Source organism: Notolepis coatsorum (genome assembly GCF_963971535.1).
Source record: "Notolepis coatsorum genome assembly, chromosome: 2".
NCBI classification, from domain to species: domain Eukaryota; kingdom Metazoa; phylum Chordata; class Actinopteri; order Aulopiformes; family Paralepididae; genus Notolepis; species Notolepis coatsorum.
The window spans coordinates 160,515,050-160,527,577 of NC_140166.1; the positions used below are offsets into that span (position 1 = coordinate 160,515,050).

At 41.3% G+C, this 12,528-nt stretch overlaps 1 protein-coding gene across 1 annotated transcript in view; it reads left to right on the plus strand.

Annotated features, from left to right (window-relative positions):
* Positions 1-12,528, plus strand: part of gmds (GDP-mannose 4,6-dehydratase) — a gene marked incomplete at its 3' end in the record, with an annotated part of 404,477 nt that overhangs the window by 68,580 nt on the left and 323,369 nt on the right. Inside the window, exon 4 of the mRNA XM_084308364.1 lies at positions 2,576-2,685. Within this exon, the coding sequence (XP_084164490.1) occupies positions 2,576-2,685 (110 nt within the window). The remainder of the gene's footprint in view (positions 1-2,575; positions 2,686-12,528) is intronic.

Sequence of the window (12,528 nt, forward strand, 5' to 3'; positions counted from 1 at the left end):
CAAACTCTTTAGCAATTTAGCAAACATTTTCACTTTTTCGACTCATTAAATGTCCAAATGAAATGCACGTTTGACCAAAATGTGTTAACGCCCATAATTTAGCAAATGCTGCAGTCACAAAATGGTTAGGGAAAGTACTTACTGGTCACAGGACGTAATGTTTGAATGGTAATCCATTTAGCGAATCCATTTAATGAAACGACTTCTTATCAACACTGCTATCTAACGCTAACAAGCAAAGCGTGCGTATAGCTTGACCTGTGTAACGCTGACGCTACTTGTGTGTCGCTGGGAAAGACTGCTCATCACTAGGGATGGGTACCTTTCACATTTGAACCGATACCGGTACCGGTACCTGTGAATCGATACCGGTACCCAACGGTACCTTTTTTCTGTACTTTAGTCTCAATAAATTTAATTGACCTCAGTCAAAAAAAAAATAATCCAAACTTCAAATAACTACAATTTCGACAGTTTTCGGCTTGTCATTGCTCCGACTGCTTTGTTGTTGAATCAAGTCAAATCCTAGGTAAGCATATATTGTGCGTGTGAACGTTGACATGAAAAGAAAAAAGTTTAAAAAAAAAGTTAAAAAAAATAAAAGTGTTTTTTTTTCTTTTTTTTTTGTATCTCACTTGATTCGATACTCGGTAGTACCGACGTGTTTCGGTTCGGTACCTCAAAAGTACCGAATTCGGTACCCATCCCTACTCATCACTGCATACAACGTCACTGAACCAACAAAGAAGTTGTTTGTTTCATCATCAATTCTAGGTCCTGTCCTACTATTTATAATAATAATAACTTTATTTGAATTGGACTTTTCATACAGAAATTGCAGTTCAAAGTGCTTCACATCAGTAAAAAGTAGAGGCATAAGCGAGCATAAAAAAGATAGAGAGGTAGCAAGGTAAGGTAAATCAGTTTTTCACATTAGGATCTAGCATCCCAATAGGCCTCTCTGTTTACGGTTAACGATTAATGATATTGTGTCTTTGCTGAATGGTTGTCAGTATGCAGATGATACTGTTGTGTATTGTATTGCTGCCTCTGTACAATTGGCCATTGAGAACTTACATATATTTTGCACAATCAGTGCGGGCATGACCACCCGCATTTCACTGTATGCCCTGGTATGTATGTGACAATACTGGTAATGCTAGTAAAACTAAATGTATGCTGTTTTTTAGAGCGGGAACCATTGAATATGATGGTGTACTCATATCTACCATAAAGAGCATTGAGAGAGTCACTGAATATAAATATCTTGGTGTGTGGCTCAATGGGAAATTTACATTTATATTCCAAGAGGGCAACCTTGCCTCCAAGTTGCGACAGAAAATTGGCTTTCTATACAGAAACAGAACCAGCTTTCCTTTGATTAGTAGGAAGAGAGTTGTCGAAACTGTTTCTTATCAGTCCTGTACTATGGCGATGTAATTTATAGGCATGCTGCGGCCTCAACCCTTAAATCATTAGACAATAGACGCTGCCTATGACTCTGCCCTCAGATTCATCACTAATGACAGTCAAAGTGTATGTGTTTTGACTTCCTGTGGTGCATGTGATTCATTGGGCTCAGAAAGGGTAACGTGATTAATTAACATTTTTAAATGAACATAAAAGAACTTGACATGTTAATATTGACAGCCCTATTTTTTTTTATATACATTTTTTACCTTGGCTTGCAATTTTTACAATGTCCCGCAATTTTTGTGCAAAAAAATCTATTTACAACTTGTTTATCAAAAAGTTTGTAATTTCTGATCAAAGCTGCTGCAAAATAAAGTATTTTTTATCACAACAATCACACAATAAAACTCCACGGAATCTTGTAGTGACTGATTGCATGTCTTCTCATTCATTCCCCTAACCCTTAACCACTGACCCAACAATCTGCCTTCTCTAAATTGGGGTCAGGGCTTTTGTCCCCAATTGGACAAGATTGGGTCTTTTCATCTGAAATGCGTCCCTCATTCAAGGTAGGGAACCCACACACTATCAAAAGAAAAACATGTGTATACATCATCAAACCTTTATTTAACTAGAAAATAAAAACCCATTGAGACCGATGTCTCTTTTTCAAGGGTGATCTGGCCAAGAAGGCAAGCACAAATTATGACAAAACATACATAACAAGACACAATACACATACAGTAGACTACCATACAACCGATATTTTAAATAAAGTCAAATTCTGTTATAAAAAATACAAGCACAATAAAACAATAGCAATCAACCAAAATGTTCTATTCAACATCAAAGCAGGTGGAAAGGATTTCCCGATATTTTAAAAACAATACAAGGAGATCGGAGAGGCCAATTTGAGACGTGTCTGGAGGTCATTCCAGGCCCAAGGACCAAAATAAAATAGGCTTATTTTACTTGCCTCATTTTAAAGTGCATTCCAGGTGCTGGATTTGAGGTTGAGCGAGTTTGGAACTTACCATGGAAGTTTTCCAAGAACAGCCTTATATATAAAAACATACCAGTATACATGTATGTGTCTAAGTTTGCTTCTCTGTATGTGTGGTGTCTGTGCGTTTGTGTTTGTGTGTGTGCGTTTCTCTCTCAGACATGAAGCTGCATTACGGTGACCTGACGGACAGCACTTGCCTGGTGAAGATCATCAACATGGTGAAGCCCACCGAGATCTACAACCTGGGCGCCCAGAGCCACGTCAAGGTAACGTGCTTCAGTCGTCTCTCACACAGAGCCACGTCAAGGTAACGTGCTTCAGTCGTCTCTCACACAGAGACGTCAAGGTAACGTGCTTCAGTCGTCTCTCACACACAGCCACGTCAAGGTAACGTGCTTCAGTCGTCTCTCACACAGAGCCACGTCAAGGTAACGTGCTTCAGTCATCTCTCACGTCAAGGTAACGTGCTTCAGTCATCTCTCACGTCAAGGTAACGTGCTTCAGTCATCTCTCACACTTCCACCTTCTCGGGTGCAGACTCAGACGGGGCTTCTCGTCTTGGCGTGCAAACATTGCTTCCCGAATTAAAAGCGTGACGTTGATTGGTTGTTAAAATGTTTCCGATTACCCAAGGGAGGCCTGACTGGAAAGGCTTTGAGAACCACTGGATGAATAAATACATTTATTTATTTTTGCACGTCAATCAGTTCGAGCATTTCAGTTTTATTAGACGGGAATGTGAGTGACAGGAATTAATTTATATAAGGCTATAGAAGGGTCCAATGGTTTGCCAAGTTCATACAGACATGACCTCATGGAGCAGGACCAGTCACATGACCTCATGGAGCAGGACCAGTCACAGGGCCTCATGGAGCAGGACCAGTCACATGACCTCATATAGGTTAGAGTTTAGGATTAATGTTACAAGGTCAGGGCTATTTCTGGAAGGTTAGGGCTACCTATGTAGGGTTAGGATTACCTCTTGAAGGTTAGGGTACCTCTTGAAGGTTAGGGTACCTCTGGCAGGTTAGGGGTACCTCTTGAAGGTTAGGGTACCTCTGGCAGGTTAGGGGTACCTCTTGAAGGTTAGGGTTATATCTGGAAGGTTAGGGTACCTCTAGAAGGTTATGGTTAGCTCTGGAAGGTTATGGTTATATCTGGAAGGTTAGGGTACCTCTATAAGGTTATGGTTACCTTTTGAAGGTTATGGTTATATCTGGAAGGTTATGGTTACCTCTTGAAGGTTATGGTTATATCTGGAAGGTTATGGTACCTCTTGAAGGTTATGGTTATACAGTATCTGGAAGGTTAGAGTACCTCTAGAAGGTTATGGTTATACAGTATCTGGAAGGTTAGGGTACCTCTTGAAGGTTATGGTTATACAGTATCTGGAAGGTTAGGGTACCTCTAGAAGGTTATGGTTATACAGTATCTGGAAGGTTATGGTACCTCTAGAAGGTTATGGTTACCTCTTGAAGGTTACGGTTATATCTGGAAGGTTAGGGTACCTCTTGAAGGTTATGGTTATATCTGGAATGTTAGGGTACCTCAAGAAGGTTATGGTTAGCTCTGGAAGGTTAGGGTTATATCTGGAAGGTTAGGGTACCCAGGGCCGGATTAACGTCCGGGCCGCGGCCCGTGGGCCTCTAGTGATGAGGGGCCTCCAAAAAATAAAAAATAAAAAATTCGTTTTTTTAAATTTAAAATTTTTTTTTGAGGCCCCTCGTCACAAGTTTCATGTTTCTTTAATAGTTGTCATACAGAAGTACAGAATAATTTTATACAAAATGCTTCTTACTGTTACGCTCCAGAGACTGTGCTAGACAAGATAAGTGTGAAATAAAATAGTATAGCATGTAAATTAGAAGTAAAAAATTTGGTCACAGTGTTCAGTATAGACATATGTACAATGTTCGATGCAGAATAGAAGTAACTGAGTTACCATATAATATACAATATACTATGCAGTGTACTAATATACAATATTATATAGTGCAAAGCAGAAATGGGATGAGGTACAGTTTAGGTACAATTTACAGTAAGGTGTACGAGTTGTAGTGCAAATCCTTTATCAATAAATATAAAGTGTGTTTAGGTGATCTAAAGTGTGGAGAGTGGGTGCTGCAGTGTGTTGTTTGTTTTAAAGTGAGTGTGTGTGTGTGGATGTGTGTGCTGTGTGCATTTGATGGTTGTTGTATAGTGTTTATTGTTCGTTGAGCAGCCTGATGGCCTGGGGATAGAAGCTTCTTCTGAGTCTTTCTGTGCTCGCCTTGAGACTCCGGTATCGCTTGCCTGACCGCAGCAGTTCAAAGAGGCAGTTGTTCGGGTGGCTGGAGTCCTTGATGATTCTCTTAGCCTTACCCCTGCACCGCTTGTTGAGGCCCCAAATTAGTATTATTATTTTTTTTACTTTTATTTTTATTTTTTTTGGAGGCCCCTCGTCACTAGAGGCCCCAAATTATTATTATTTTTTTTTTACTTTTATTTAAAAAAAATTGGAGGCCCCAAATATTTGCTTATTTTTTTTTAACTTTTATTTTAAAAAATGTTGGAGGCCCCTCGTCACTAGAGGCCCCACATTTTATTTTTATTTTTTTTCTTATTTTGGAGATCGATGTCATACTGTGACACTGAAATGAAAACATATTTCATCAACAAAAATATTTCATCAACTAAAATATACAGTACGTCACACCCTGCCATCTGCAAGTGGCTAATTTTGAGTATTTTTTCTCCTCTTCATAAGAGTTTGAGGTTTTCCGTTTGAGGTAAAAACAGCAATAAAAAGTCAAAACTTGCATCTCCACATCCCAGCCCCGACGCCTGAATACTTTTACCAACGGATTTCCAGGTCCACGTTCGCGTTCTGCACTCTGATTGGCCACTGACGTTTCTGGTAGCGCCAATTGTGTGACGCCTCTTTCTTTCACCGGTTAAGCTTAGGCACTCTTTCGAAGTTGGTTAAGGTTAGAGTTTGTCTTAGAGCAGGGCTATAGAACACCAGCCCTGATTCCATACTCTAACCTTAACCAACTTCGAAAGAGTCGCCTAAGAAACGTCAGTCAATATTTCTATTGTATTTTTTTTCTTTTATACATACATACATACATACATACATGCATACATACATACAGCCCCACCCCCACCTAATAGACAGTCCCCTCCCCACCGCATGTAATGTATATATTCTCTCCCCACCGTATGTATATTTCTCTCCCACCCACCCACCCCCTCCTAATGTACAGTCCCCTCCCCATCATATGTATATACTCTCTGTCAGGATCTATGGGTAACAGTACTGTATATTTGCATATCATATATGTCACAAATGTAACAGTACTATATACCTGTATGTCATGTATGTCCCTATGCCATAAATGTCATGATGTCATATATGTTGTGCATGTCATACATGTCACTATGAATTGAAAATGGGGGACCCTGATGTAAACAAGACAAACGTCTTTCTCTGGTCTGCACCCCCTTAACAATTGTGTGTATTGAGCCATACTGTATTATTTGTACGCATTCTGCAAGCTGTTAAATACAATTTTCATTCATTCATTCATTCACAGACAGTAACACAGGACAAAAACACATTTCAACCCCCTCCCTTCCCTAATTATAATTTAAATTGACATTCACGTAAAAGTAAGCTTACTATTCTAATATTATATTCTTGTCTCCAACATGATGTGTTTCTTTTCTCTTCTTGATTGATTGATTGAAAACTTTATTAACAGATTGTAGAATGGGTACAGTACAGTACAGATCAATAATTGTTAAGGGGATGCAGACCAGAGAAAGACTTTCGTCTTGTTTACATCAGGGTCCCCCATTTTCAATTCATCATAACATATATGACATACATGACATACAGATAGACAGTACTGCTACATCTATACATTTATGACATACCAGATTTGCAAATACAGTACTGTTTGTGATACGAAAAGAGTCCAGAAAAGAGAGTATATACATTTGACGTAGAAACTGTACATTGGAGGAGGTTGGGTAGGTGGGGTGGGGTTGGGGGGGTGGGGGGGACTGTACATTGGAGGTGGTTCGGTGGGTGGGAGGGGTGGGTGGGTGGGGGACACTGTACAACTGTACAAGCAAAACTGTACATTGGAATATTGACAACCATACTTGGTCATTTACTGTACATTGGAGGGGGTTGTGTGTTAGGACATTTACAGGGGCTAGTTTCGAATTGCAGTCTCCTGTAGATGTTCTTTGAGAGTGTTTTTGAAAGTGTGTAGTGATTCACATTCCTTTACAGCTTTGGGTAGGGCGTTCCACATTGATGTGGCATAATTGCGAAACGTGTTTAGTCCCTTGTTTGAGCCGAATCTGGGTTTAACATGATTTGTGGAGCTCCCTCTGGTGTTGTGATCGTGGTATTCACTGACCTTTGGGAAGTATTTTGACATGTACATGGGTACCTTGGTCGTGTAGTGTATCTTGTAGACCAGGCCCATTGCAAGTTGCTGTACTCTGTCGTCTACTCTAAGCCATCCTAGGTTGTCAAAGTGGGCAGGGGTGATCAAAGTCCTTTTAGCTTGGCCCTCAGAGCCCACCACTTCTAAATATTCTATATATTTTTTAAAGTGACATATAAAAACGTGCACGTCTATGTGTGTGTGGGGGGGCCTCCACAAGAATCTGGCCCAGGGGCCTCTGAAGTCTTAATCTGGCCTTGAGGGTACCTCTAGAACAGTGGTCACCAACCCGTCGATCTTGATCGACTGGTCGATCTTTGAGACTGTCCCTGTAGATCTTTCCATGAAAATTTAAAATTTACAATTTTTTTTTTAATTTTTTTTTTTTTTTTTTTAACTTACCCTGAGAGTCCACATTACAGTTCTACTTTTGTTTTGATGTGAAAAGTGATGCTGCACTTAGCACTGACTGAGAAAGTACACATACAGTTCTACTTTTGTTTTGATGTGAAAATGATGCTGCACTTAGCACTGACTGCACTTAGCACTGACTGAGAAAGTCTACATTACAGTTCTACTTTTGTTTTGATGTGAAAAGTGATGCTGCACTTAGCACTGACTGAGAAAGTACACATTACAGTTCTACTTTATAAAATGCTAATTGTAAATATGTTTGTCAATGTTAATAATATGAGAAAGTCCACATTACAGTTCTACTTTTGTTCTGATGTGAAAAGTGATGCTGCACTTAGCACTGACTGCACTTAGCACTGACTGAGAAAGTACACATTACAGCTCTACTTTATAAAATGCTAATTGTAAATATGTTTGTCAATGTTAATAATATGAGAAAGTCCACATTACAGTTCTACTTTTGTTTTGATGTGAAAAGTTATGCTGCATAAGATGACTGCACTTAGCGCTGACTGAGAAAGTACATAATAGTTCTACTTTGACGTTTTAATGTTGGACCAAAGCATTGCATGTAATTAGAATACAGGCAAATAAAAGTAATTTTGTTTAAAGTACAATCTTGGCTGTCTTTTTCTCTCAACGCTTCAATAGGTAGATCTTGCCTTCACCAAAAAATAAAAGTGATCTTGGGCTTAAAAAGGTTGGTGACCACTGCTCTAGAAGGTTATGGTTAGCTCTGGAGGGTTAGGGTTATATCTGGAAGGTTAGGGGTACCTCTAGAAGGTTATGGTTAGCTCTGGAAGGTTAGGGTACTGCTTGAAGGTTAGGGTTAGCTCTGGCATGTTGATGAAACAAGTTGGTTTTAATTTCATGAATAAAGAACATTTTCTTGATGGACCTCCATCGACCTCGAGAGTAGCAGAATTCTTCTCCTTTTGCTAGTTTTGTCCAGTTCACGCACCTTGGCTGAAGGACAAAGTTGCGGCAGACCTTTTTGTTACCCCGTCAGCAGACACCAGGGTCGGGCTCAATTCACTTTCCATAAATTCCAAATGTAGTTGTTTATGTGTTCATGACAGAGCATTCAAATCAAATCAAATGTATTTGTAAAGCCCTAAATCACAAGGTAATGTCCCCATGGGCTGGACAAGTATTCTTTAAACAAGTCAAGAAGAAACATCACATTAAATCAAGAACAAAATCCACCATAAAATCTAAATATGCAACACTCCCAGACATTCCCCAGCGAACGGCGTTACAGGGATAAAGTTGAACTTCAGTTTGAACAGGCTGACTCTAGAGGCATGTGGCAGGGCCTCAGAACAATGACAGACTACAAAGGAACCCCCCTCAAACTGAACAGTGACATCTCCTTAGCAAATGATCTCAACTCCTTCTATGCGAGGTTTGAGGCTGTGAATAACAACACCAGCCTACAAACCACGGCAATGGGGGGGGGGGGGGTCTGCTGATGGAGACTCAGTGTTCAGGGTAACAGAGCATGAGGTGAGACGGATCTTTAAAAAAGTGGATATCAGGAAGGCAGCAGGACCGGACGGCATCCCCGGCCGCGTCCTAAAAGTCTGTGCCGACCAACTGGCCCCGGTATTCACTGACATCTTCAACCTGTCCTTGGAACAGGCCGTCATCCCCACCTGTCTGAAGAAGTCCACCATCATCCCTGTACCCAAAAAATCTACGCCCGCTTGCCTCAACGACTACCGCCCTGTAGCCCTCACCTCCATAGCCATGAAGTGCTTTGAGAAGCTAGTGAAGGGCTACATCTGTTCCTCCCTCCCCATCAACCTGGACCCTCTGCAATTTGCATATCGCCCCAACAGGTCCACGGAGGACGCCATAGCCCATGTGCTGCACACAGCAGCATCACATCTGGACAAGAGGAAGGGGAACTATGTGAGAATGCTGTTCATCGACTACAGCTCAGCATTCAATACCATAGTCCCCTCCAAACTCATAGCCAAGCTCAGGGACCTGGGCTTGAACTATGACCTGTGCCAGTGGGTCCTGGACTTCCTGACGGGCAGACCCCAGGTGGTAAGAGCCGGCAACTGCACCTCCTCATCCATCACGCTCAACATAGGGGCCCCCCAGGGCTGTGTTCTGAGCCCCCTCCTCTACTCCCTGTACACACATGACTGCGTAGCACAGCGGAACAACAACACCATCATCAAATTTGCTGATGACACAGTAGTGGTGGGCCTGATCTCTGCCAACGACGAAAGGGCCTACCTGGAAGAGGTAGAGAACCTGTCACAGTGGTGTCAGGAGAACTGCCTCTCCCTGAACGTCAGCAAAACAAAAGAGATGATTGTGGACTTCAGGAGGTCGGGGGTCAAGGACTACAGCCCCCTCAGCATCGACGGGGCACCAGTTGAGAGAGTGAACAGTTTCAAGTACCTCGGAGCCCACATATCCGAGGACTTGACATGGACCACACACATTGACAGTGTTGTGAAGAAGGCACGACAACGCCTCTACTTCCTCAGGCGCCTAAGGAAGTTCCAAGTCAGTCAGAAGATCCTTAGGAACTTCTACTCATGTACAATAGAGAGCATCCTGACCGGCAACATCACCTCCTGGTTTGGGAATAGCACTGCACAAGACCGTAGCAGACTACAAAGAGTGACACGTTCAGCCGAACGCACAATTAGAGGGGGGCTTCCCACCCTCCAGAACATTTACAACAAGCGGTGCAAGGGGAAGGCTAAGAGAATTATTAAGGACTCGAGCCACCCGAACAACTGCCTCTTTGAACTGCTGCCGTCAGGCAAGCGATACCGGAGTCTTATGGCGAGCACAGAAAGACTCAGAAGGAGCTTCTATCCCCAGGCCATCAGGCTGCTAAACGAACAATAATCGCTAAACGAACAATAATCACTATGCAACAACCATCAAATGCACACAGCACACACACCCACACGCACACACACACTCACTCAAACAAACAACACACTGCAGCACCCACTCTCCACACTTTAGATCACACAAACACACTTACACTTTATATTTATTGATAAAGGATTTGCACTACAACTCGTACACCTACTGTGAATTGTACCTAAACTGCACCTCGTCCATTTATGCCTTGCACTATATAGTATTGTATATTAGTACACTGCACAGTATTGTATATTGTATGGTAACTACGTCTACGAACATTGTACATATGTCTAAACTGAACACTGTGACCTCTTTTTTTTTTCTTCTAATTTTTACTATGTTTTTATTTCATACTTATCTTGTCATGCACAGTCTCTGGAGCGCAACAGTAAGAAGCATTTTGTACAAAAGTATTCTGTACTTCTGTATGACAACTATTAAAGAAACTTGAAGAAACTTGAAACTTGAAGAACCACGTCCGACGAATGTCCCCGGCCCATGGGGACATTAACGTGTGTTGTCGGGCCTTACGAATAAATTTGATTTGATTTTTATTTGATTTAGAACATTTGAAAGATAGAATAGAGCTAAGAACAAAAGAAAAAGCATAGTGAAACGAGCGCCGCTAGTATTATTCATTCTCTATTTATATTTGTCAACTAGTTGGTTAGAACAACCTTCTCATGAAAAACTAGATTATTTTTTTGAAAATCCACTTCCTGAATGTGATGGTATTGAAAGTGAATTGAGCCCGGCCCGGTTGACCACGTAGACTCGGTACATTGGATCGGTATAACGCTACATTGCTGCATCTCTATGAGCCGTGACTGACTGCCACAGGGAATAGCCAACAGCAGCGACGCTATAAGTGGTCCTGAGCCACGGGCTCATCTGGAGAGGATATTGGAGCTGACGGAACAGGAAGTAGCGTTTCTTGGATGGGTTGGTCCGTGCCACACAATGTCCCTTTTGTCTGGTAGCTCCAGTGTGATCCCAGGAGATCCCAGGAGATCCCACTGCTGAGCCGCCCCCACCTCCAGCCCCTGTCGACTGGGGTCTCAGACACACACGCACACACGCACACGCGCACGCACACGCGCACGCACACGCACACACCACTGATCTCTCCTCTCAGTATGTGGGTTGGTGCAGGAAGTTGAGCCAAGAAGCCTTAATCAGACCCCAGCTAGCAGCACAGTCATCCGCAGTGTGTACACATAAAGTACATATTGTAAATGTAATTATGTACAGTGAGTACACATAAAGTACTTATTCTAAATGTCATTCTGTACAGTGTGTACACATAAAGTACATATTGTAAATGTAATTATGTACAGTGTGTACACATACAGTACATATTGTAAATGTAATTATGTACAGTGGGTACACAAAGTACATATTGTAAATGTAATTATGTACAGTGAGTACACAAAGTACGTATTGTAAATGTAATTATGTACAGTGAGTACACATAAAGTACTTATTGTACATGTAATTATGTACAGTGAGTACACATAAAGTACATATTGTAAATGTAATTATGTACAGTGTGTACACATACAGTACATATTGTAAATGTAATTATGTACAGTGAGTACACATACAGTACATATTGTAAATGTAATTATGTACAGTGAGTACACATAAAGTACATATTGCAAATGTAATTCTGTACAGTGAGTACACAAAGTACATATTGTAAATGTAATTCTGTACAGTGTGTACACAATCACATAAAGTACATATTGTAAATGTAATTCTGTACAGTGAGTACACATAAAGTACATATTGTAAATGTAATTCTGTACAGTGAGTACACGATTCAATGCGATCGGGTGAAGCCCTAGGTCCACGTTATTAGAAACGTCCGCCCAGACCAATATAATCGACGCACAGCCCAATACAGAGAGTTTCAAAGGAAGTGCAATACCGGCCGCATCCCACCAGGTGGCGGTATTGGACTTTTGCGATCTCAGACTCATTCCCTATGATAACACCAGGCTCCCTGGATGTATAATGAATGGAAATAGCGAATAAAAGAAATAACGATCAAATAACGAGTATACTCGTTGTTGGCGTTCAACGATTGACGGCCAATAACGAGTTTAATCGTTGTTGGCAGAGAAAGAGTTAAAGACGGTAGAGGTTGAGTACTTTATTATCTAAAGATGGTATGTTAGAGTGTTGTGTTCACTCATAGTAAAAGACAGTAGAGGTTGAGTACTTTATTATAATTTTTCATATATCCACTTTTTCTCCTTTTTCTATTTTTCTCCCATCCCAATTCCACTGTGCCAATTCTCCCCTCCCCTGTCTTTGAACGTTGCTCGCATATGCCCCCCACTGGCCGGT